The sequence below is a fragment of the Heterodontus francisci genome, chromosome 32, assembly GCF_036365525.1.
Source record: "Heterodontus francisci isolate sHetFra1 chromosome 32, sHetFra1.hap1, whole genome shotgun sequence".
NCBI lineage: Eukaryota > Metazoa > Chordata > Chondrichthyes > Heterodontiformes > Heterodontidae > Heterodontus > Heterodontus francisci.
Window position 1 is genome coordinate 49475007 of NC_090402.1, and position 27543 is coordinate 49502549.

A 27543-nucleotide genomic window follows, 5' to 3' on the forward strand; every position below is an offset into this window, starting at 1 on the left:
GGTAGGAAAGTAAGCAATGAGGAGGGCGCAAAGAGACTGCAAAAGGATATAGACGGGTTAATTGAATGGGCAATAGTGTGGCAGATGAAATATAATGTGGAGAAATATGAAGTTATCCACTTTGGAAGGAAAATAGAAAAGCAGAATATTTTTGAAAAGGTGAGTCAGTGGGGAATTGTTTGTATTCAGAGGAGTCTGGCTGTTCTTGTGCGGGGATCACAGAAAGTTAACATGCAGGTTCAGCAAGTAATCAGGAAAGCACATTATACATTAGCCTTTATGACAAAGGGGTTGGACTATGAGGATAATGAAGTCTTATTGCAATTATATAGGTTCTTGGTGACGCCAAGACTGGAGTACTGTGATCAGTTCTGGTCTCCTTACCTAAGAAAGGTTCACTAGACTGATTCTTGGAATATGGGAATTTTCTATGAGGAGAGATTGAGTAGACTAGGCTTATATTTTAGAAGAATGAGAGAATTCTTAAGGGGCTTGACAGGGTAGATGATGGGAGGATGTTTCCCCTGGCTGGGGAGTCTAGAACTAGGGGTCACGGTCTCTGGGATTGGCCATTTAGGACTGAGATGAGGAAAAATTTTTTATCTGAGAGCAGTCCACTCACTAGTTCTGAATACTGGTGAGAGTGATGGTTCCTCTAAGGTGTGCAGCCAGAGTCCAGTCCACGGCACCACAGCTGGCTCAACTGTACAGGGCTGGCAGGAGGAAGACTGAACATCCAGGAGAGCTTTTTGAGCCAGCATGTAGAAAATCCTACAAGAGAAGGGGCGGTACTGGACCTAATCCTTGGGAATGAAGCCGGACAAGTGGTAGAAGTGTCAGTGGGGGAGCATTTCAGGGATAGTGACCATAACTCTGTCAGATTTAAGGTAGTTATGGAAAAGGACAAAGATGGACTGGAAATAAAGGTACTGAATTGGGGAAGGCTGACTTCAATATGATAAAACAGGATCTGGCCAAAGTGGACTGGGAGCAGCTACTTGTAGGAAAGTCTACATCAGATCAGTGGGAGTCATTCAAAAAGGAAATAGTGAGAGTTCAGGGCCAACATGTTCCCGTAAAGGTGACGGGTACGACCAACAAGTCCAGGGAACCCTGGATGTCAAAGGATATAGAGGGTTGGATAAGGAAAAAAAAGGCTTATGACAGATTCAGAAGACTGAAAACAGCAGAGGCCCTAGAGGAGTATAGAAAGTGTCGGAGGGTACATAAAGAAGTAATTAGGAGAGCGAGGTGTGGGCATGAAAAAACAGTGGCGGACAAGATAAAGGAAAATCCCAAGGTGTTTTAGTAGTATATTAAGGGCAAGAGGATAACTAGGGAAAGAGTAGGGCCCATTAGGGACCAAAGTGGCAATCTGTGTGTGGAGCCAGAGGATATAGGTGAGGTTTTAAATGATTACTTTTCATCTGTGTTCACTATGGAGAAGGACAATGTAGATGTAGCGATCAGGGAGGGAGATTGTGATATACTTGAACAAATTAGTATTGAAAGGGAGGAGGTATGAGTGGTTTTAGCGGGCTTTAAAGTAGATAAATTCCCAGGCCCAGATGAGATGTATCCCAGGCTGCTATGTGAGGCAAGGGAGGAGATTGCAGGGGCTCTGACGCAAATTTTCAAATCCTCTCTGGCCACAGGAGAGGTGCCAGATGACGGGAGGACAGCGAATGTGGTACCATTATTCAACAAGGTTAGTAGGGATAAATCAGGTAATTACAGGCCAATGAGTCTAATATCAGTAGTAGGGAAACTATTGGAAAAAAATCTGAGTGACAGGATTAATCTCCACTTGGAGAGGCAGGGATTAATCAAGGATAGTCAGCATGGCTTTGTCAGGGGGAGATCGTGTCCAACAAATTTGATTGACTTTTTTGAGGAGGTGACTGGGTGTGTAGATGAGGGTAAAGCAGTTGATGTAGTCTACATGGACTTCAGTGAGGCTTTTGATAAGGTTCCGCATAGGAGATTGGTCAAGAAGGTAAGTTCCGGGGCAATTTGGCAAATTGGATCCAAAACTGGATTAGTGGCAGGAGGCAGAGGGTGATGGTCGAGGGTTGTTTTTGCGAGTGGAAGCCTGTGACCCGTGGTGTACCGCAGGGATCGGTGCTGGGACTCTTACTGATTGTAGTTAACATTAATGATTTAGACGTGAATATAGGAGGTATGATCAGTAAGTTCACAGATGACACAAAAATTGGTGGTGTTGTAAATAGTGAGGAGGAAAGCCTTAGATTACAGGACAATATAGATGGGCTGGTAAAATGGGCGGAGCAGTGGCAAATGGAATTTAATCCTGAGAAGTGTTAGGTGATGCATTTTGGGAGGACTAACAAGGCAAGGGAATATACAATGGATGGTAGGACCCTAGGAAGTACAGAGGGTCAGAGGGACCTTGGTGTACTTGTCCGTAGATCACTGAAGGCACAGGTAGATAAGGTGGTTAGGAAGGCATATGGGATACTTGCCTTTATTAGCTGAGGTATTGAATATAAGAGCAGGGAGGTTATGATGGAGTTGTATAAAACACTAGTTATGCCACAGCTGGAATACTGTGTACGGTTCTGGTCGCCACACTATAGGAAGGATGTGATTGCACTGGAGAGGGTGCAGAGGAGATTCAGCAGGACGTTGCCTGGGCCGAAGCATTTCAGCTATGAAGAGAGACTGGATAGTCTAGGGTTGTTTTCCTTAGAGCAGGGAAGGCTGAGGCAGTCCTGATTGAGGTATACAAAATTATGAGGTGCATAGATAGGGTAGATAGGAAGAAACTTTTTCCCTTAGTGGAGGTGTCAATAACCAGGGGGCATAGATGTAAGGTAAGGGGTAGGAGGTTTAGAGGGGGTTTGAGGGAAAAAAATTTCACCCAGAGGGTGGTTGGAATCTGGAACACACTACCTGAAGGGGTGGTAGAGGCAGGGACCCTCACAACATTTAAGAATTATTTAGCTGAGCACTTGAAATGCCATATAATACAAGGCTACGGGCCAAGTACTGAAAAATGGGATTAGAATAGATAGGAGCTTGATGGCCGTCATGAACACGATGGGCCGAAGGGCTTGTTTCTGTGCTGTATAACTCTATGACTCTATGAATAGGCAATAGTGATAAGGGATTCAATAGTTAGGGGAACAGACAGGTGTTTCTGCAGCCGCAGACGTAAATCCAAGATGGTATGTTGCCTCCCTGGTGCCACGGTCAAGGATATCACTGAGCGTCTGCAGAGCATTCTGACGGGGAGGGTGAAGAGCCAGCGGATGTAGTCCATATTAGTACCAATGACATAGGTAGAAGGAGGGATAAGGTCCTGCAGGCAGGGTGTAAGGAACTAGGCAAGAAACTAGCAAGCAAGAGCTCAAATGTAGTAATCTTTGGATTACATCCAGTACCACATGATAGTGACTACAGAAATAGGAGGATAGATGAAATGAATGCGTGGCTTGAGAGATGGTGCAGGAAGGAGGGCTTTAGATTCCTGGGACATTGGGACTGGTTCTGGGGGAGATAGCTTCTGTACAGGATGAATGGGTTGCACCTGAGCAAAGCCGGGACCAACGTCCTTGGAGGGCAGTTTGCTAGTGCTGTTGGGGAGGGTTTAAACTAACTTGGCATGGGTGTGCAACCAGAAGGCAATTTTAGAGAGTAAAACACAGATGCACAGAGAACTGGTAGAGACAGATAGCACTGGAGTAGAAAAGAGCAAGGTATCAGGTGGGGTCAGTGTAAGAGGGAATGTAATGAGGTCTAAGTTAGGTTTAATATACATGTATATGAATTCACGGAGTGTGGTAAATAAGGTTGGTGAGCTGCAGACGCAGATAGCCACGTGGAAATATGATGTCATGGCAATAATGGAGACCTGGCTCAAAAAAGGGCAGGACTAGGTACAAAATATTCTTGGAAAAAAGGTGTTCAGGAACGATAGGGAAGGAAGGACAGGAGGAGGGGTAGCAGTGTTGATTAGGGAAGACATTACAGTGCTGGAGCGTGGGGATGTTCTCGAGGGGGCAAGGACAGAATCCATTTGGTTAGAGCTAAGAAACAAAAATGTATCATTTCATTGCTGGGTGTATTCTAAAGGCCACTAACTAATGGGAAAGTTATAGAGCAACAGATTTGCAAGGAAATTATAGAGTAGTTATAATGGGGGACTTTAATTATCCTAATATAGACTGGGATAGTAATAGTGTGAAGGGTAGAGGGGAGCAAGAGTTTCTAGAGTGTGTTCAGGAGAACTTTCTACGTCATTATGTTTCTAGTCCAATGAGGAAGGAGACATTGCTGGATCTGGTTCTGGGGAATTAGATGAGTCAAGTGAATCAAGTGGCAGCAGGGGAGCATTTAGGGGACAGTGGCCATAGCATCATAAGGTTTAGGTTGGCTATGGAAAAGCACAAGGAGCATCCAGAGTAAAAAATTAATTGGGGGGTGGGGAGGCAACTTCAATGGAGTGAGAACAGATCTAGCCCAAACAAATTGGAATCAAAGATTGGCAGGCAGAACTGTAACTGAGCAATGGGCTGCCTTTAAAGAAGAGATAGTTTGGCTACAGTCAAGGTGCATTCCTACGATGGGGAACAGTAGGGCAAACAGATTTCGAGCTCCGTGAATAAGGAAAGAGATAGAGAGTAAGATGAAGCAGAAAAATGTTGCTTATGACAGATGTCAGATGGATAATACAATTGAGAACTAGGCTGAATATAGAAGGTTCAAAGGGTAAGTGAGAAAGCAAATAAGAGAAGTAAAGGGAGAATATGAGAGGAGACTAGCAGCTAACATAAAAAGGCACCTAAAAGTCTTCTATAGACATATAAAAAGCATGAGGTTGGTAAAAGGAGAAGTGAGGCTGATTCAGGACATAAAAGGGGATTTATGCATGGAGTCAGGGGCCATGGCTGGGATATTAAATGGAGGCCAGTCAGTTTAACCTTGATGGTGGGAAAGCTTTTAGAAATGGGACAAAATTAACAGTCATTTGGACAGATATGGATTAATTAAGGAAAGCCAGCATCGATTTGTTAAGGGCAAATCGTGTTTAACTAACTTGCTTGAGTTCTTTGATGAGGTAACCGAGAGGGTTGATAACGGTAATGTAGTTGATGTGGTGTACATAAACTTGCAAAAGACATTTGATAAAGTGCCACATAACAGGTTTGGCAGAAAAGTTAGAGCCCATGGAATAAAAGGGACAGTAGCAGCATGGATACAAAATTGGCTGAGTGACAGGAAACAGAGAGTCGTGATGAACGGTTGTTTTTCAGACTGGAGGAAGGTATAGAGTGGAGCTCCCCAGGGATCGGTGCTAGGTCTCTTGCTTTTCTTGATATGTAGTGATGACCTAGACTTCGGTGTATCGGGCACAATTTCAAAATTTGCGGATGACACAGAAGTTGGAAATATTGTGAACTGTGAGGAAGATAGTGATAAACTTCAAAAGGACAGAGACATGGTGGAATGGGTGGACAAGTGGCAGATGAAATTTAATGCAGAAAAGTTGAAGTAATTTATTTTGGTAGGAAGAATGAGGAGAGGCAATATAAATTACAGGGTACAACTCTAAAGGGGATGCAGGAGCAGAGGGGCCTGGGGGGATATGTGCACACATCATTGAAGGTTGCAGGGCAGGTTGAAAAAGTGGTTAATAAAGCATACGGGATCCTGGGGTTTATAAATAGGGGTGTAGAGTACATAAACAAGGAAGTTATGATCAACTTGTATAAAACACTGGTTCAGCCTCAACTGGAGTATTGTGTTCAGGGCACCACACTTTAGGCAAGATGTTAAGGCATTAGAGAGGGTGTAGAAAACATTTACGAGAATGGTTTCAGGGCTGAGGAACTTCAGTTACACGGATAGGTTGGAGAAGCTGGGCTTGTTCTCCTTGGAGAAGAGAAGATTAAGAGGAGATTTGATAGTGGTGTTCAAAATCATGAGGGTCTGAACAGAGTAGATAGGGAGAAACTGTTCCCATTGACGGAAGAATCCAGAAAATCGCAGTAAATGGTTAGGATCTGGAAAGCACTGTCTGAGAGTGAGGTGGAAGCAGATTCAATTAAGGTCTTCAAAAGACTATTGGACAATTATCTGAGGAGAAAAAATTTTCAGGACTGAGAGGAAAAGGCCAGGGAGTGGGACTAGGTGAGCTGCTCTTGTAGAGAGCTGGCACAGACATGGCGGGCCGAATGGACTCTTTCTGTGTCGTAGACATTCTATGATTCTACTCAAAGGGTTGTGAATCTTTGGAATTCTCTACGCCAGAGAATATTGAACCTATTCAAGACAGAGAGTGATAGATTTTTGGATAGTAAAGGAATCAAGTGAAATAGGGATAGGGCAGGAAAATGGAGCTGAGGGTGAAGGCCTTGATCTTGTTGATTGGAGGAGCAGGCTTGAGAGGTTGAATGGCCTCCTTCTGCTCTTATTTCTTATGTTCTTAAGTTACGACATCCCTCCTCCTCTGTACCTGCTCCACCAGGACCTCCAATGCTGCTTCTGTGAACCTGTGAGCTTTCTCCCTCAGCCCCTGAGCCGTCCTGATACATGCCGTTGTCTGTCAGCCAGCCAACTCTACATCTCCAGTGGAAATTTGTGTGTGGAAGCTACATATACTGCTTCATGAAAATTGATCCTAATCAGTGCTAATCAGGCACATTTAACTTACAGTAACCAGCAATTAGCCCCACAATTGGAAGTAAAACCAAATTTTAAACAGGTGTGTCTTATTAACAGAGCAGCCACTTAGCACCCGTCTTCACCCTTTCACCAAAAAAGTGATCTGTTCTTCTCTATACTGCTGCTATTTACAATATTCACAGTTAGGATTTTTTTTATTTCTAGGCCTCCTGTAGACTTTTCAAGTTGTTGAATTGTCAGTGATAACATGAAGCCTGTTTACTCGGCAAGTGCCACTCAAAGCAAAATGACAGACATTCATTTTGTTTGATTCGTGCAGTTCTCCGTAGTGAATGTCAAAGAAGGAACACGGACATATATAGTTCAATGGAACGACAAATCAGATGCACTCAGTGATTTCTTTTTTGTGTCTGCTGATAATCAGTTTTTTGTATCATTGACACTCCTGTGAGGTCAGTGACTGGATAGTATTCCGTCAATAGGTGTTTGCTCAGAAGTAGCTGGGATTATCTTACATTCACTACAGATGCATAAAGATATATATGTTTCAATGAAGCTTTATTGCCTAAATGCCTAAATGCCATGAATTCACTCCTTGCTTTGCAGTAGCAAAAAGATGCTTGTCATTCTATCTTAATGGCTTTGAAATCTACCACTACTCGCATGGACTTCGTTCGGCTTTCTTTAGTTTTGGGTCCTTCCTTTTGGAGCAATGACGATGTTTTTTCTTCTCTTCCTTCGCAGGGGCCGGCACTGTTGGCAGTATGACAAACCAGTCAGTATCTGTCTAATAAATCTATCAATAACCTGCCAACAAACCCCTCAGTATCTGTCTAATAAACCTATCAATAACTTTGTTATAAACCTGGAGCATCTTTTTTATTCATTCATGCGATTTGATTGTCGCATTTTTTGCCCATCCCTAATTGCCTCTGAGAAGGTGGTGGTGAGCCACCTTCTTGAACCACTGCAGTGCATATGGTGTAGGTGTACTTAGAGTGCTGTTAAGAAGGTAGTTCCAGATTTTTGACCCAATGACAGTGAAGGAACGGTGATATTGTTCTACACTAGGATAGTGTGTAGTTTGGAGGGGAACTTGCAGGTTGTAGTGTTCCCGTGCCTCTGCTGCCCTTTTCCTTCTAGGTGCTAGAGGTTGCGGGTTTGGAAGGTGCTGTCAAAGGAGTTGCTGCAGTGCATCTTGTATATAGCACACACTACTGCAACTGTGCGTCATTTGTGGAGGGAGTAAATGTTTAAGGGGTGCCGATCAAGGGGATTGCATTGTCCTGGATGGTGTTGAGCTTGAGTGTTTTTGGAGCTGTAATCAGGCAGTGGAGAGAATTCCATCACACTCCTGATTTGTGCATTGTGGATGGTGGACAGGCTTTTGGTAGTCACTTGCTGCAGAAATCCCAGCCACTGACATGCTCTTGTAGCCATAGTATTTATAGGGATGATCCAGTTAAATTTTTGGTCAATGGTAACTCCCAGGATGTTGATGGTGGGATATTTGGTGATGATAATGCCATTGAATGTCAAGGGGAGATGGTTAGATTCTCTCTTGTTTGAGATGGTCATTCCTGGCACTTGTGTGGCACGAATGTAACTTGCCACTTATTAGCTCAAGCCTGAATGTTGTCCAGATCTTGCTGCACTCAGCACGGACTGCTTCAGTATCTGAGGAGCTGTGAATGGTATTGAACACTGTGCAATCATCAATGAACATCCCTACTTCTGGCCTTCTGATGTAGGAAAGGTCATTGATGAAGCAGCTAGAGATAGTTGGGGCTAGGACACTACTCTGAGGAACTTCTGCAGGGATGTCCTGGGGTTGAGATGATTGGCCTCCAACAACCACAACCATTTTCCTTTGTGCTAGGTATGACTCCAACCAGTGGAGAGTTTTTCCCTGATTCCTATTGACTTCAATTTTGCTAGGGTTTCTTGATGCCACACTTGGTCAAATGCTGCCTTGATGTCAAGGGCAGTCACTCTCACCCTACCTCTGGAATTCTGCTCTTTTGTCCATGTTTGGACCAACGCTCTAATAAGATCTGGAGCCAAGTGGCCCTGACGGAACCCAAACTAAGCATTGGTGAGCAGTTTGTTGCTGATTAAGTGCCTCTTGATAGCACTTCCATCACTTTGTTGATGATTGAGACTAGACGGATGAGGCAGTTGGCTGGATTGGAATTTTCCTGCTGTTTGTGTACAGGACATACTTGGGCAATTTTCCACATTGTCGGGTATATGCCATAGTTGTAGCTGTACTGGAATAGCTTGGCTAGGGGTTTAGCTAATTCTGGAGCACAAGCCTGCAGTGCTACAGGTGGGATGTTGTCAGGGTCTATTGCCTTTGCTGTATCCAGTGCCTTCAGCCATTTCTTGATATTACATGGAGTGGATCGATTTGGCTGAAGACTGGCATCTGTGATAGTGGGGATCTCACAAGTAGGCCAAGATGGATCATGCACTCAGCACTTCTGGCTGAAGATGGTTGCAAATGCTTCAGTCTTGTCTGAGTAATTAACTAATCAATGATTTAGTTATAATCCTGTCAGTATCTGACTAATGAAGCGATCAATAATTTAGTTATAAAGTTGTCAATATATATCTAATAAACCAATCAATAACTTATCAACAACCCATCAGTATCCGACCATTAAACCAATCAAGAACTTAGATATAAACTTGTCAACATCTGACTATTAAACTGATCAATAACTTAGTTAAAAACCTGTCAGTATTTGTCTAATAAATGGATCAATAACTTGACACCAAGGCATACTTACACCTCAGTCAGCATTAGTATCACCCACACGACCCCCAGTCAGTATTATCTGTGTATTAACTGTCCACCCCCAGTTAGTATTGGTGTGTATTACCCCCACTCCCCAAGTCAGTATTGATGTGTATTACACCCCACTGAATCTCAGTGTGTATTACCCACCCACCCCGAGTCAGTATCAGTGATTATTACCTTGTCAGCATCTCTCATTGTCTAGCGAATGTCTCTCTGCCTTTATTAGTCTTTGTAAGTTTAAAGTTCCTCTCTTGCACTGTGGATATGTTCCTAGGTGTTGTGTTTGAGCTGGTGAATTACCTGGCTCTGCTGTTACAGACTTTTCCTCAGCAGGTTTCTCCTCAGCTGGTTTCTCCTCAGCGGGTTTCTCCTCAGCGGGTTTCTCCTCAGCGGGTTTCTCCTCAGCTGGTTTCTCCTCAGCGAGTTTCTCCTCAGCGAGTTTCTCCTCAGCAGCTATCTCCTCAGCGGGTTTCTCCTCGGCTGGTTTCTCCTCGGCTGGTTTCTCCTCGGCTGGTTTCTCCTCGGCTGGTTTCTCCTCGGCAGGTTGCTCTTCAGCAGGCTTCTCCTCAGCAGGCTTCTCCTCAGCAGGTGTTTCCATGGCAGCAGGTTCCTCTTCTGCCTTTTCCTCCAGCTGAGGTGAGGGCTCTGAAGACAGTGTAATATAACTGTGAGTATCTGTATATAAACCCACATTTCATGCTAGTCTTAAGACTAATAAAACTATAACTGTATAGTATCCTGTAAAATACATCCATTGGTGTCCATTTCATATACAGCGCAGGAGCCCGACATTGGAGGCCCAGTAAAATCTAGCCCAATAGGCTAAGAGGGAAGTGAAGAGAAAAATAGGACTGGCAAAGAGAGAATATGAGACTAGAATGGCAGCCAACATAAAAGGGAACCTAAAAATCTTCTACCAGCATTTAAGCGGGTAGTAAGAGGCGGAGTGGGTCCTATTTGGGACAAAGAGGGTAATATATACTTAGAGGTGTAGGGCAAGGCTAGAATACTAAATAAGTACTTTGTATAGGTGTCCACGACGGAAGAGGATGCTGACAAAATATCGGCCGCAGCGGAGATGGTAGAGGTAATGGATGGAGTGAAAATTGAGAGATAGGAGGTACTTGAAAGGCTGGCTATGCTTAGGGTACATAAGTCACCTTGCACCCCAAATTGCTAAAGGACATGGGGGCTGCTTTTGTACCCAATACCTCTCTTTATAAAGCCCAAGATCCCAAATGCTTTGCTAACCACTCTCTCCATATGTCCTGCCACCTTCAAAGATTGATACATGTGCACCCCCAGGTCCTTCTATCCCTGCACATTCTTTAGAAATGTGCCATTAAGTCTATATTGCCTCTACCTTGCCCTTCTGCCTAAATGCATCACCTCACTCTTTTCTGTATTAAATTCCATTTTCCACTTGTCTTCCCATTCTAGCCTAAGTCCTGTTGCAGTCAATTTGTATCATCCTGACTGTTTGCCACTCCTCCAAGTTTGGTATCATCAGCAAATTTTGAAATTTTACTCTGTTTTCTAATAAAAACATAGCAAAATAGGAGCAGGAGTAGGCCATTTGGCCCTTCAAGCCTGCTCCGCCATTCAATACGATCGGCTGATCATCCAAACTCAGTACCCTGTTCCCACTTTCTTCCCATATCCCTTGATCCCTTTAGCCCCAAGAACTATATCTAACTCTTTCTTGAATATATTTAATGATTTGGCCTCAACTGCTTTCTGTGGTAGAGAATTCCACAGATTCACCACTCTCTGGGTGAAGAAATCTCTCCTCATCTCAGACCTAAATGGCTTACCCCTTATCCTTAGACTGTGACCCCTGGTCCTGGACTCCCCTGCCATTGGGAACATCCTTCCTGCATCTAGTCGGTCCAGTCCTGTTAGAATTTTGTAGGTTTCTATAACATCCCCTCTCATTCTTCTAAACTCTAGCAAATACAAGCCTAATTGACCCAATCCCTCTTCATATATCAGGCCTGCCATCCCAGGAATCAGTCTGGTGAACCTTCGCTGCACTCCCTCCATAGCAAGAACATCCTTCCTCAGATAAGGAGACCAAACCTGCACACAATAATCAAGGTGTGATCTCACCAAGGCCTTGTATAATTGCAGCAAGACATCCCTGCTCCTGTACTTGAAACCTCTCGCTATGAAGGTCAACATACCATTTGCCTTCTTAACTGCCTGCTGCACCTGCATGCTTACTTTCAGCGACTGGTGCACAAGGACACCCAAGTCTCGCTGCACTTTCCCCTTTCCCAATCTATCACCATTCAGATAATAATCTGCCTTTCTGTTTTTGCCACCAAAGTGGATAACCTCACATTTATCCACATTATACTGCATCTGCCATGTATTTGCCCACTCACTTAACCTGTCCAAATCACACTGGAGCTTCTCTGCATCCTCCTCACAGCTCCTTCTCCCACCCAGCTTTGTGTTGTCTGATATATTACATATACATATATATAAAACTTGGATATATTACATAAAATTCCCTCATCTATATCATTAATATATATTTTGAATAACTGGGGTCCTAGCACTGCCTGCCACTCGGAAAAAGACCCATTTATTCCTACTCTTTGTTTCCTGTCTGCCAACCAGTTCTCTATCTATGTCAGTACCTTACCCCCAATCCCAAGTGCTTTAATTTTGCCGCTAATCTCTTATGTAGGACCATATCGAAAGCCTTCTGAAAGTCCAAATACACCACATCCACTGATTCTCCCTTATCTATTCTACTAGTTACGTCCTCCAAAAAATTCCAGTAGATTTGAAGCATGATTTCCCTTTCGTAAATCCATGTCGACTTTGTCCGATCATGTCATTGTTTTCCAAGTGCTCTGCCATTACATCTTTTATAATGGACTCTAGCATTTTCCCCACTATTGATGTCAGGCTAACCTGTCTATAATTCTCTGTTTTCTTTCTACCTCCTTTTTTAAATAGTGGGGTTATATTAGCTACCCTCCAATCCGTTGGAACTGTTCCAGAGTCTATAGAATTTTGAAAAATGACCAGCAATGCATCTACTATTTCTAGGGCCACTTTCTTAAGTACTCTGGGATGTAGATTATCAGGCCCTGGGGATTTATTGGCGTTCGATCTCATAAATTTCCCTAACACCATTTCCCTACTAATACTGATTTCATATAGTTCCTCCTTCTCACTAGACCCTATGTTCCCCAACATTTCTGGGAAGTAATTTGTGTCCTCCTTTGTGAAGGCAGAACCAAAGTATGTATTTAATTGGTCTGCCATTTCTTTGTTCCCCATTATAAATTCTCACATTTCTAACTGTAAGGGACCCACATTTGTCTTCACTAATCTTATTCTCTTCAGATATCTATAGAAGTTTTTACATTCAGTTTTTATGTTCTCTGCAAACTTACTCTTATACTCTATTTTTCCCTTCTTAATCGATCCCTTTGTCCTCCTTTGCTGAATTATAAACTGCTCCCAATCCTCAGGTTTGCTGCTTGTTCTGGCCATTTTATATTTCTCCTCCTTGGATCTAATACTATCCCTAATTTCTTATGTAAGCCATGGTTGAGCCACCCTTTCTGTTTTATTTTTGCGCCAGACCGGAATGAACAATTGTTGTAATTCATCCATGCGGTCTTTAAATGCTAGCCATTGCCTCTACACTGTCAACCCTTTAAGTAATGTTCCCCAATCTATCATAGCCAACCTGCATCTCATACCTTCATAGTTTCCTTTATTTAGATTCAGGACTCTAGTCTCGGAATCAACTCTCTCCCTCTCGATCTTAATGAAGAATTCTATCATGTTATGGTCGCTCTTCCCCAATGGACCCCGCACAGCAAGATTGTTAACTAATCCTTTCTCATTACACAATACCCAGTGTAGGATGGCCTGTTCTCTAGTTGGTTCCTCAATGTATTGGTCCAAAAAACCATCATGTACGCACTCCAGGAATTACTCCTCTACAGTATTATTGCTAATTTAGTTTGCCCAATCTATATTTAGATTAAAATCACCCATAATTACAGTTTTACTCTTATTGCTTGCGTCATGCAATATCCAAGTCATTTGTATTCTAATATCCAAGTCATTTATATCTATCAAAAAAGCAGTAGTCCTTGTTCCTTGGGGAACACCATTATCTACCATCCTCCAGTCTGAAAGATAACCATTTACCACAACTCACTGTTTTCTGTCCTTAAGCCAATTTTTTTATCCAGGCTGAAACTGACCCTCCTAATCCATAAGTCTCATTTTTGTTAACCAGTAGTATGCGGTAGTTTGTCAAAGGCTTTCTTAAAATTCATATAGACAATGTCCATTCCCTTCATCAACACTGTTATTTCATCAAAAAATTCAATTAGATTAGTCAAGCACAATCTACCTTTTACAAATCTTCTAGGGGACACGGATTTTTGGGCATGAGATGCAGGAGGCGCAAGGATGAACTCTTTTTTACACAATGAGTGGTAATAACCTGGAACTTGCTACCCACGAGGGTGGTGGAAGCAGGGACGATCAATGATTTCAAAAGGAAATTGGATGGGCACTTGAAGGAAATAAACTTTCAGGGCTATGTGGATAGAGCGGAGGAATGGGACTGATTGGATTGCTGTAGGGCCAGCCAGCATAGACTCAATGGACCGAAAGGCCTGCTTCTGTGCCATAAATGACCTTATAACTCTATTTACCAATCAGTACCTGTATATTTACCAGTGTCCGTATATATACCCATCAGCATCTGTGTATATACCCATCAGCATCTTTATTTATGCCAGTCAGAGTCTGTGTATTTCCCAGTCAACATCAGCATACTTGCCAGTCAGTGTCTTTATATGCACCTGTCAGTGTCTGTAGATTTACCAGCTATTGTCTGTACATTTACCAGTCCATGTCATTATATTTACAAGTCAATTTCTGTATATATACTAGTCAGCCTCTGTATAGTTACCTGTCAGAGTCCGCATATATACCAGGCATTGACTATATATATCTCAGTCAGGGACTGTGTATATACTAGTCAGTTTCTATATACATTAGTCAATGTCTGTATACGTTCTAGTCTTGGTCTGTATATTTATCAGTCAGTGGCTGTGTATATACCAGTCAGCATCTATACATATAGAGCAGCCTGTGTCTGTATATGTACCAGTCATTGTCCTTATATCTACCAATCGGTGTTTGCATGTATACCGTCAGCACCTTGTTATGACCAAGTGAGACAGGGGTTCCCTCTCAACCTTTGCCTGGTCTAACCGTAACAGGGTTTAATTTTAAAAACACCGTGTTTTTAGCTCCCCTTCAGTGAATCCTTGTTCACTGCCTTCCAATTATAAGGCAAAGAAATCAGACAGGTTTTCTTAGATTTAAACAAGACCATGCTAGCATGCATATACAATAAACACACACGCAGATAGAGACAGAAAAAGTAGAAGGAATAAAGGGGAAAAGTTTGAGGAAATTTCCGGTAGCTATTTACAGTCCTTTAAGTTCAATGTGGAGTCTTTGGTTGTTGGTAAGTCTTGTTGGCGCCCAGTGCACATTTCAACTTGTTTCAATGTAGGAGTTTTTTCTCTCTTGAGGTTTACGTGTCTTCCATGGGTCTGGAGGCCTGTGAGAAAGCGAGAGAGAGCCAGCCAGGAGAGAGGCTGTCTTGTTCCAGGTTCAGTTACAATCTGCAGTCTGAATTCAAACTGTCCTGTGAGCACAATTCAAACCTCCAAGTTGGCCAGCAGGTTGGTCATGTGACTAAGATTTTTTCAAACTCTCCTGCGTCTTTTGTGGATTCCAAAGCTCTCTGTTGAGGGCGGTAGTGTGGGGATTGTAGTGCTGTCTCTTACACCGCCAAGATGTGGCTCACCATTGCCCAGATCCATCACTGTTAATTGAACCAGTGAGCAATTCTTTTGTCTCTCCAAGCACTGTCTCTTAGTATGCAAATGTTCTTCCAGCCACTGCTGATCTCTTTAAACAAGTCATCTCTTCAATCCAGCAACAGTTTAAAATTGATTTTCATGTGACAAATTTAATATGCCTCATTCTTGGCAGGTGGGGGTCTTCATAACAGTCTGTTTATTTGCCAGTCATTGTCTCTAGAGATACAAGCCATTGTCTGTAAATATACCAGTTAGTGTCTCTATGCATACAGCAGTTAGTGTTTGTATATATACTATTCACTGTCTGTATATATAGTCAGTGTCTGTATATATAGAAATCATTGTCAGTTTATATACTATTCATTGGCTGCATATATAACCAACCTGTGCATACCAGTCAGCCTCAATGTATTTGCCAGTCACTGTCTGTATACATAGTATACAACATCTGTATATATAGCAGACAGCGTTCCTATATTTGCCAGTCAGCTTCTGTATATATACCAGTCAGAGTCTGTATATTTGCGAGTCATTGCCTGTGGAGATACCAGCCACTCCCTGGATATATGCCAGACAGTGTCTGGATATATACAGCAGTTAGTGTCTGTACATATGCAAATAATTGCCTGTGTATATACAATTTAGTGTTGGTATATATATCAGTCAGTATCTGTATATATAGAAATAATTTTCTCTATATAGACTATTCATCGTCTCTATATATACAATTCTGTGTCAAATATATATATATATACACCAGTCATTATTTGTATATATAGCAGTTAGCCTTTATATATAGACCAGTCAGTGTCTGTATATTTGCCAGACAGTGTCGGTATGTATACGAGTCTGTTTTTTAAAAATTCATTCATGGGATGTGGGCATCGCTGGCTAGGCCAGCATTTATTGCCCATCCCTAATTGTCCTTGAGAAGGTGCAGCTTAAGCAGCTAGTGTCTGCACATATACAAATTAATGCTTGTATTTGTAACAGTTAGTGTCTGTATATATAGAAATCATTGGCTGGAATTTAACGCTGAGGTGTGGCCCCGCCCACCAGCTGAAAAGTCGGTGGACAGCCCGTCTCCACCGGGCCTGGATTCCACGCTGCTATTTTGTATGGCCTAGGCCCTAAATTGGCCTCTGAGGCAGGAAGTTAGAGGGCTGAAAGCTCTTCAGTCCCAGCAGCACCACCAGGAGTGGTGGCCACTGCTGGGACTGCACCCATCAAGAGGCGAGGTGATGGATGTCGCCCTCGGAACAGGTTAGTGGGGTCAGGGCTCGCTGGGGACAATTAGCTCGGCCCCAGCGAGGAGGGGTTGGGTCGGAGAGCATGGTGTGCGGGCGTAGCTTTAGCTGGGGCTGCTCGAACTGCTGGCGGGGCCCTCCGTGGGGCACAGGGCACTGGATCAGGTGGCCCATCCTCAGCCCAGAAGGCTGCCTTTTATTACTGGACGGCCTCTTCGTGCTGAAATGCCTATCTGCCACTGGTATAATGCCACCTCTCCCACTGTTGGTAAAATAGCAGAGGGGGTGGGTAGGCAATGCGCATAGCACCCCCCCACCCACTTCCCAGCCTGCTCAGCATCTGTATATTTACCAGTCAGAGTCTGCATATATACCAGTCAGTTTCTGTACACATGCCAGTCACAGTTTGTACATTTGCCAGTCAGCATCTTTATACAGAGTCAACAATATACCAAGAAGAACCTCTGTATTTGTCAGTCAGCATATGTATATATACCAGGCAGAGTCTGTACATTTGCCAGTCAGCATCTGTAGATATACCAGTCAATGTCTGTAGGTATAACAATAAGTGTATGTATATATACCAGTCGATGTCTATATGTATACAGTCATTGTCGGTAAATATACCAGTCAGTGTCTGTATATTTTCCATCAGCCTCTGTATATAAAAAAGACAGCATTTGTATATATATCAGTCATTATCTGTATATTTCCCAGTCAGTGTCTGCATATATACCTGTCAGTGTCTGTATATTTTCCATCAGCATCTGTATATTTACCAGTCTGTATATATACAATTTGTTGCCTGTATATAGACTATTCATTGCCTCTATATATACAGTTCTGTGTCTGTATATATTGTTATGGCGTCTTCAGCAGGGATTTTACAGGGTGGATGTGAATGCGCTGGAGGCAGTTCAGAGGAGGTTTACTAGATTGATACCTGGAATGAGCGGGTGGTCTTATGAGGAAAGGTTGGACAGACTGGGTTTGTTTTCACTAGAGTTTAGAAGAATGAGGGGAGACTTGATTGAAGTATATAAGATCCTGAACGGTCTTGACAGGGTGAATGCGGAGGGGATGTTTCTTCTTGTGGGTGAATCCAGAGCTAGGGGCACTGTTTTAAAATTAGGGGTCGCCCTTTTAGGACAGAGGCGAGGAGAAATTTTTTCTCTCAGAGGGTTGTGCGATTTTGGAATTCTCTGCCTCAGAAGGTAGAGGAGGCGGGGTCAATGAATATTTTTAAGGTGGAGGTAGATAGTTCTTGTTAGGTAAGGGAATTAAAGATTATCGGGGTAGATGGGAGTGTGGAATTTGAGACAGAAACAGATCAACCATAACCTTGTAAAATGGCAGAGCAGGCTCTATGGGCTGAATGGCCTACTTCTACTCCTAATTCGTATGGTTGTATGGTCGCATGGTAGGGCTCCTGACGTTGGGCTCTGTGGTGGGTGTTGAGGGGGTGGGGGGGGTCAGTGCCGGAAGATGTGGGGAGGATGCAGAGAGGCTGCAAAGAGATAGAGACAGGTTAAGTGAGTGGGCAACAAGATGGCAAATGGAGTATAATGTAGGGAAGTGTGAACTTGTTTACTTTGGACGTAAAAATAGAAAAGCAGAATATTTTTTAAAAGGTGTGAAACTGTTAAGTGTTGATTTTCAGAGAGACTTGGGGGTACTTGTACAAGGAATGCAAAAAGTTAACATGCAGGTGCAGCAGGCTATTAAGAAGGCAAATGGCATTATGGCCTTTATTGCAAGGGGATTGGAGTACAGTAAGAAAGAAGTCTTACTAAGCTTGTTCAGGGCTTTGGTGAGACCGCACCTGGAATACTGTGTGCAGTTTTGGTCTCCACATTTAAGAAAGGATATACTTGCACTGGAGACAGTGCAGCAAAGATTTACTAAATTGGTCCCTGGGATGAGGGGGTTGTTCTATGATGACAGGCTGAGTAAATTAGGCCTATATTCTCTGGAGTTTAGAAGAATGAGAGGTGATCTAATTGAGACATACAAGATCCTGAAAGGGCTTGATAGGGTAGAAGCTGAGAGATTTGTTCCCACTGGTCAGGAAATCGAGAACACGGGGACACAGTCTCAGGATAAGGGGTCAATCATTCAGCACTGAGAAGAGGAGAAATTACTCCACTCAAAGGGTTGTGAAACTTTGGAATTTTCTACCCCAGAGGGTTGTGGATGCCCCATCATTGGGGCTGGGATAGATAGATTTTTGGTCTCGCAGGGAATCAAGGGATATGGGGAGTGGGCAGGAAAGTGAAATTGAAGCCCAAGATCAGCCATGATCGTATTAAATGGCGGAGCAGACTCGATAGGCCATATGGTCTACTTCTCTTACTTCTTGTGTTCTTGTAGAAGTTTTTTGTTTTGAGGGTAAGGTATTCCCACAGTCATCTGGTGAGGCAAGCATGCCATTGTTATCCTTAGTGATACAGGGGCAGCACAGTCACTAATGTTGGCAGGTGACATACACTTTTGCCTAGGAGTTTGCTGATTGCAGACGCATTAATCTAAGGGATAGATCAAACTCATTTATCCATTCCTTTATATAGTGTTAATTTAAAATGTGACCTGGTCACGGTCCTGTTACCATCAGTGTTGTTCCTTGTTTGCCAATTGAGGGGGTAGATTTTCTGCTCAGGAATGAATTCACTTGGGATAAGATATTGGCGTCTCCAGTAGTTTTGGAAAAGCCAGTTGAGGTTGCTGAGACTGAAATTTTGCAGGAAGGATTTCCTGGAATATTCCCAGAATATGTTGTGACTAGATCCCAAGCTTATAGGATTAAATCGAATGAGATTCAGTTGTTGTGAAGGACAATTCGGGTTGAAACTTTGTCAAAGATTTCGATCAGGATGCTGGTGATAAAGGCTCCAAGGCTAGCAATGGTGAATTGTTCAGCAGATTGTCTTTGATTGAGGCACAAAAAAAAAACAGGAGGACCCTGGCTTAAGAAGTTTGTCTCAAATGATGTGTTCTGAGGCAGAACTGAAAATGTTATTATGTCAAGAATGATGTTTTCACGAGGAAGTGGAGGCCTCAGAGGCCCATGAAGAGAATTGGGATGTAGTCCATCAAATTGTTGACCCTCCTTGCACCACAGTGAAATTTCCAGGAAACTTAATAAACATCAGACAAATTACTTGACCATTGAAAAAGAAGCCTTAAGTCTTGTACTGGCTTTACAACAATTTGAGGTATATGTAACCAATAGTCAGAGGGAAATATTAGTTTATACCGATCATAACCCACTTTTTGTTCTGGAAAATTTCTGGACAAAGAACCTCAGGTTGTTTCGCTAGAGATTAATGTTACAGCCATTTACACTGAAAATTGTACATATTGCAGAGTAAAGCTATGTAATTGCTGATGCTTTGTCCAGAGATTAATGGGAGGGGATAAGAGTGAAAAAAAGATCTGAAATGGGAAAATTTTACCATGTCTGTATCTGATTGATCTTAATGTTGTTATTGGTTAAGCCGTAGAATTTTGTAAATATGATGTAAAGCAAAATGTTACTTGTACAGTATATAATAAGCTACTTGAAAATGTTTATGATATTAAGAATTTATTGTATTTTTGAACTGTTTTAAATAAAACCTGAATACTGTAAGATTTTTTAAGGGGCAGTGTTATGACGTCTTCATGTGTAAATGGAGTTCTTTACAGCTTGTGTTTGTGTTTTTGAGATGGTCCCTGATTGGAAGCTGGGTGTTTCCAAGTTGAACCCAGGTTAGACAAACAAACAGTCCTGTGACTGAGGGAAAAACATTTTTTTTTAAACCAGATACTTGTGATTGGAGTTTTTAGATTCAGTTTGTCAAGAAGTCTCGACAGAATCTTATGCCAGCAAAGGAAAAAGCTGTGCGAGTTTGTCAAGAAAATACCAGAGTGAGTGTGACACCAGAAAAAGGCTGAGTGGTTTTCACAATAAGTTAGCTGCAGAGCTGGGTGTTGTTGGTTTTGAGTCTTGCAGGGCTGCTAAACTGGAAAAAGCTAGGTGTAGTTGGTTAAAAGGAGCGGCAGCAGGTGAAAAAAATGGTGGCCCGCATGTGCACCGCCAAGCCGCCGCAATCTACTGTGTGGCGACTCATTTGCATGCACAAATCGGCCTGACCCCCTCCCCAATTGTGTGGTGGGGGCAGGCTTTCTGATGTCAGGAACGGCGTCAGCTGATTTGTGAGCTGATGCTGGCGCCATCTTTAAAAGGCAGCCAGCCCCACATGAAAGCTTTTCCTACTTTTCTCTTGTGCTGCTGGAGCTGAGCAGCCAGGAGTGCCTGCAGCACAGCCCCATCTCTGAAGGAGCACCCCCTGGAAGGCAACTGTGAATGGTGGAGGTGCAAGGAAGGGTGGCCCCACGGTTTAGCGATGCCTCCCTGCTCAGTCTCCTGCAGGTTGCAAGTGAAAGGGAGGAGGTACATTTCCCTAGCAATGGTAAGAAGTGGTCCTCCTGCCTGACCAAGCAAGCCTGAACAGAGATTGCAAAGGAGGTAAGCTATTGTGGGGTCATCCAACGAGACTGGGTCCAGTGCAGGAAGAAGGTCAATGATCTCATGTGCTCGGCAAAGGTATGTGCACGTTGCACAATGGCTCCGTTTGACCTGGGTGTCCCCACACGGTGTAGCACATGGTTGCCACTGCCATGTCAAAGACCAGGCAGGGAGGATTGATGCCACATGAGTGGCTGCATGTGCCAATTAACCCACTCTATTTGCACCTCAGAGCATAGCACATCCTTGACAGGCTGAGTCCATATATCAGACTAAGCTTCCCTCACCTGTTGTTGGAGCACCCCTGTTGTGACACGCGTCATGTTGTTGTATGGCAATGATCAATATTTGCATCCTTTCTCTTCCAGGTGAAGAGGGCCCACAGTAGTCAAGAGGCATGCAGGACCGATGGCAGGGTGCCAGACCTGAGGCCGCTCACCCAAGCCAAGGAAGAGGCGCTGGAGCTAGCTGGCAGCCAGGGTACACGTCTCGTTTTGGATGTGGAGTTTAGGGTCCCGGGTGAACAGACTGATTTTCCATAAACAATGATTCCTCATAACATTTCATATTTGGAGACTATGTTGTCATCATTGCGACATTTGTACCATAAAATCTAAACGTATACTCATCACATTGTATCTTGCAGGCAACGCTCCAAATCGACATTGGAGGCCCTGGAGAGTTCCACCACCTTTGAGGAAGAGACAACCTCAGAGAAAGCAGCATCCCATGATGCTCCTGCACCTTCCACCAGCGCAGATACACTCACCTCAGAGTGTGAAGAAAGGAGTTAGGTAAGTGATGGAATTTTAAGGGTTAATCTCTCTAAAGTCTAGTTTTTGTTTACATTTAGCAATTAACTAAAATAACTGCTTAAGTTAAGAGGAAAGTTAAGTTTCTTACAGTTTTAAACAGGGATATACAATCTCTCTGAGAGTAGCTGTAGCTAGTGAATTAGGTAGCTAGTTTAAACTGGTTTCTGAACTCTAGCAAAGTTGATTCATTGTTTTCGGAGAGTATAAATTCAGGGGCCTCTGAGTACTGCTTGAATGAGTATGAAGAAGGGAGTTTAGTAAATGAGGGAGTTTGGTGATAAGGGGAACTACAAATTAATTAAGAAAAATAAATTTAATTCAATTAACACAATATAGATGGCAATCCATGGCACCTATGTCTGTAGTAAGTGTCTGTGGCTTGAGGAGCTTTGGCTCAGAGTAAATGAGCTGGAGGCTGAGCTGCAGACATTGCAATTCATCAGGGAGGGGGAAAGTTACCTGGACACTTCGTTCCAGAAGACAGTCACACCCCTTAAGATAGGGTTGTCTCATTTGGTCAGTGGTCAGGGATAGGAGCGTGTGACTGCGAGTCAGGCAGGTAAGGGTATCGAGAAGGTAGGAGTGGAGCAGCCTCAGCCCTTGCAATTGAGCAACAAGTTCAAGGTTCTTGCAGCTTGTGTGAATAAGAGCGAAGACTGTAGTGTGGATGAGCAGACTGACCATGACACCATGGTGCAGGAAGCCATTCAAACAGAGAGAGCCATAAAGAAAGTAGTGGTATTAGGGGACAGTATAGTGAGGGGGCTTGACACTGTTCTCTGCAGCAAAGAGCGAGAGTCCAGAAGGCTGTGTTGCCTGCCCGGTGCCAGGGTTCGGGATATCTGCTCAGGGCTGGACAGGAACATACAGTTGGATGGGAAGGATCTAGTCGTCATGGTCCATGTAGGTACCAATGACATAGGCAGGACAAGGAAAGAGGTTCTGAGGAACCAGGCACCAAATTAAGAAGCAGAACCTCAAAGGTAATCATTTCTGGATTGTTACCTGAACCACATGCATATTGGCATAAGGTAAATAAGATTAGAGAAATGAATGCTTGGCTCAAAGACTGGTGTGGTCGAAATGGGTTCCGGTTTGTGGGGCACTGGCATCAGTTCTGGGGAAAGTGGGGTCTGCACCGTTGCAACGGTCTATACCTGAATCGTGCTGGGACCAGTGTTCTAGCGAGCTGATTAACTAGGGAAGTCAAGAGGGTTTTGACTTAAATAGTGGAGGCAAGGGATCAAATTTGGGAAGATGTGGTAAATCAAAGAGCAGAGACAAGGCAAGAGAGAAAGGTATTAAAATGGGTAAAGATAAACAGACCGTGACAGGAAGGGACAGTGAGTGCAAATCTAAGAGTAAATCAGCAGACAAGCTGGAGGTTACGAAAAGAATAAAAGGATAAAACCAAAGGCTCTTTATCTGAATGCATGTAACATTCAAAACAAAGCAGATGAACTGATAGTGCAAATAGAAATAAATAAGTACGATCTGATAGCCATTACAGAGATATAACTGCAGGTTGACATAGATTGGGACCTGAATATTGAAGAATACATAACATTTAAGAAGGACAGGAAGCTAGGAAAAGGTGGAGGACTGGCTCTGTTAATTAATGATGGTATTAGCACAATAGAGAGGGATGACCTAAGTTCAGAAACCAGGATGTAGAAGCGGTTTGGATAGAGATGAGAAATGATAAAGGCAAGAAGTCACTTGTGGGAGAGGAGTACAAGCCCCCTAACAGTAACGGGGTATAAAGGAAGAAATAATGGGTGCTTGTCAGAAAGGTACGGCAATAAAATTGGGGGATTTTAATCTACATATAGACTGGAAAAATCAGATGTGCAAAGGTAGCCTAAATGAGGGGCTCATAGAATGTTTTCAGAATAGTTTCTCAGAACAGCACATTCTGGAGCCAACCAGAGAGCAGGCTATACTAGACCTGGTATTGTGCAACGAGATAAGATTAATTAATAAACTCATAGTGAAGGCATCCCTTGGCAGCAGCGATGATTGAATTTTATATTCAGTTTGAGGGAGGGAAAAGTTGGTCTAAGACTAGTATTTTAAACTGAAATAAGGGCAATTATGAGGGCATGAAAGCAGAGCTAGCTAAAGTGAACTGGCAAATTAGGTTAAACGATTGGTTAATAGAGATGCAGTGGCAGACATTTAAGGGGATATTTCAGAACACACAGAATAGATACATTCCAATGAGAAAGAAAAATTCCAAGGGGAGGACTCATCATCAGTGGTTAACTAAAAAAGTTAAAGATATTATCAAACTTAAAGAAAAAGCATATAATTGTGCAAATATGGGTGGCAGGTCAGAAGATTGAACAGAATCTAAAAAGCTGCAAAGAATGACTATAAGATTAATAAGGAGGGAAAAATTAGAGTATGAGAGAAAGCGAGCTAGAAATATGAAAACAGATAGTAAGAGTTTGTATAGATATTTAAAAAAGAAAAGAGTTAACAAAGTGAGCATTGGTGCTATAGAAAGTCAGTCTGGGGAATTAATGATGGAAAATAAGGAGATGGCAGATGAGCTGAACAGGTATTTTGCATCGGTCTTTACTATAGAGGATACAAGTAACATCCTAGAAATAGCTGTAAATCAGGAAATGGAAGGGAGGGAGGAATTCAAGAAAATTACAATCACCAGGAAAGTGGTACTGAGCAAATTGTTAGCGATAAGGGCTGACAAGTCCCTGGGTCCTGATGGACTTCATCCTAGGGTCTTAAAAGAAGTGGCTAGTGAGATAGTTGATGTGTTGGTTTAATTTTCCAAAATTCCCTAGATTAGGGGAAGGTTCCATTAATTGGAAAATAGCCAATGTAACTCCTTTATTCAAAAGGGGAGGGAGACAGAAAGCAGGAAACTACAGGCCCGTTAGCTTAACATGTGTCATAAGGAAAATGTTAGAAGCTATTATTAAAGACGTTATAGCAGGACACTTTGAAAAATTCAAGGTAATCAGGCAGAGTCAACATGGTTTGGTGAAAGGGAAATAATGTTTCACCAATTTATTGTAATTCTTTGAAGAAGTAACATGTGCTGTGGATAAAGGCGAACCGGTGGATGTATTGTACTTAGATTTCCATAAGGCATTTGATAAGGTGCCATATCAAAGGTTATTGCGGAAAATGAAAGCTTATAGTGTAGGGGGTGGATAGAAGATTGGCTAGCTAACAGGAAATAGAGAGTAGGCATAAATGGATCATTTTCTGGTTGGCAAGATGTAACAAATGGTGTGCCACAGGGATCAGTGCTGGAGCCTCAACTTTTTAAAATTTATATAAATCACTTGGGTGAAGGGATCGAAGGTATGGTTGCTAAATTTGCTGATGGCACAAAGATAGGTAGGAAAGTAAGTTATGAAGAGATATAAGGAGGCTATAAGTTTAGTTTAGTTTTAGTTTAGAGATACAGCACTGAAACAGGCCCTTCGGCCCACCGGGTCTGTGCTGACCATCAACCACCCATTTATACTAATCCTACACTAATCCCATATTCCTACCACATCCCCACCTGTCCCTATATGTTTCCCTACCACCTACCTATTCTTTTGGGCCTCCTTATCTCGAGAGACAATGGATACGCGCCTGGAGGTGGTCAGTGGTTTGTGAAGCAGCGCCTGGAGTGGCTATAAAGGCCAATTCTGGAGTGACAGGCTCTTCCACAGGTGCTGCAGAGAAATTTGTTTGTTGGGGCTGTTGCACAGTTGGCTCTCCCCTTGCGCCTCTGTCTTTTTTCCTGCCAACTACTAAGTCTCTTCGACTCGCCACAATTTAGCCCTGTCTTTATGGCTGCCCGCCAGCTCTGGCGAATGCTGGCAACTGACTCCCACGACTTGTGATCAATGTCACACGATTTCATGTCGCGTTTGCAGACGTCTTTATAACGGAGACATGGACGGCCGGTGGGTCTGATACCAGTGGCGAGCTCGCTGTACAATGTGTCTTTGGGGATCCTGCCATCTTCCATGCGGCTCACATGGCCAAGCCATCTCAAGCGCCGCTGACTCAGTAGTGTGTATAAGCTGGGGATGTTGGCCGATTCAAGGACTTCTGTGTTGGAGATATAGTCCTGCCACCTGATGCCAAGTATTCTCCGAAGGCAGCGAAGATGGAATGAATTGAGACGTCGCTCTTGGCTGGCATACGTTGTCCAGGCCTCGCTGCCGTAGAGCAAGGTACTGAGGACACAGGCCTGATACACTCGGACTTTTGTGTTCCTACCTATACTAGGGGCAATTTGTAATGGCCAATTAACCTATCAACCTGCAAGTCTTTGGCGTGTGGGAGGAAACCGGAGCACCCGGAGGAAACCCACGCAGACACAGGGAGAACTTGCAAACTCCGCACAGGCAGTACCCAGAATCGAACCCGGGTCCCTGGAGCTATGAGGCTGCGGTGCTAACCACTGCGCCACTGTGCCGCCCCACAGTGATATACATAGGTTAAATGAGTGGGCAATGATCTGGCAACGTTGCCAGAGTATAATGTGGAAAAATGTGAAATTGTCCATTTTAGCAGGAAGAATAAAAAAGCATATTATCTAAATAGTGAGAGATTGCAGAGCTCTGAGTTGCAGAGGGATATGGGTATCCTAGTGCATGAATCGTAAAAGGTCAGCAAGTAATTAGGAAAGCTAATAGAATGTTATTGTGTATTGTGAGAGAAATTGACTACAAAAGTAGGGAGGTTATGCTTCAGTTATACAGGGCATTGCAGAGACCACATCTGGAGTACTGTGTACAGTATTGGTTCCCTTAGTTAAGGAAGAATGTAAATGCATTGGAAACAGTTTAGAATAGGTTTACTAGACTAATACCTGGAATGGGTAGGTTGTCTTATGAGCAGGCGAGGCTTGTATCCACTGGAGTTTAGAAGAGTAAGAGGTGATTTGATTTAAACGTATAAGATTCTGAGGGGTCTTGACAGGGTAGCTGCGGAAAGGATGTTTCCTCTTGCAGGAGAATCTAGAACTAGGGGTCAGTATTTAAAAATAAGGGGTCGCCTGTTTAAGACAGAGATGAGGAGAAATTTTTTCTCTTAGAGGGTTGTGAGTCTTTGGAATTCTCTTCCACAAAAAGTGGTGGAAGCAGAGATTTTGAATATTTTTAAGGCAGAGGTAGATAGATTCTTGATAAGCAAGGAGATGAAAGGTTATTGGGGGTAGGCGGGAATGTGGAGTTCAGGTTACAATCAGATCAGCCATGATCTTATTGAATGGTGGAGCAGGCTCAAGGGGCCGAGTGGCCTACTCCTGCTCCTAATTCATTGTTCGTATGGGTGGAGCTTCAAAATAACACACGGCAGAAAACACTGGTGGGAGAAATAGGCTCTCTTACAGTTATCATAGCATGGGACTGAGTATAAATCAGGAAATTAGTGGAGCATGTAACAAGGGTAATGCAATAATCCTAGGGGTTTTTAATCTTAATATAGTCCAGGCAAACCAAATTGGCAAAAGTAATTTGGAGGACGGGTTCATGGAATGCAATTGAGACAGTTTTCTAGAACAATATGTTTAGGGACAGTTAAGCAATGTCTTGATTTCAGAATTCTCATCCTAGTTTTAAAATTCTTCCATGACCCTTGCCCATCCCTATCTCTGTAACCTCCAGCT

At 43.1% G+C, this 27543-nt stretch overlaps 1 protein-coding gene across 1 annotated transcript in view; it reads right to left on the reverse strand.

Moving 5' to 3' along the window:
* Window positions 1-7244: 7244 nt before the first annotated feature.
* Window positions 7245-27543, reverse strand: part of LOC137347478 (uncharacterized) — a 179122-nt gene continuing 158823 nt past the window's right edge. Inside the window, exons 19-20 of the mRNA XM_068011924.1 lie at window positions 9752-10096; window positions 7245-7401 (exon numbers count right to left, since the gene is read on the reverse strand). Coding sequence (XP_067868025.1) covers window positions 7304-7401; window positions 9752-10096 — 443 coding nt within the window. The 3' untranslated portion in view covers window positions 7245-7303. The remainder of the gene's footprint in view (window positions 7402-9751; window positions 10097-27543) is intronic.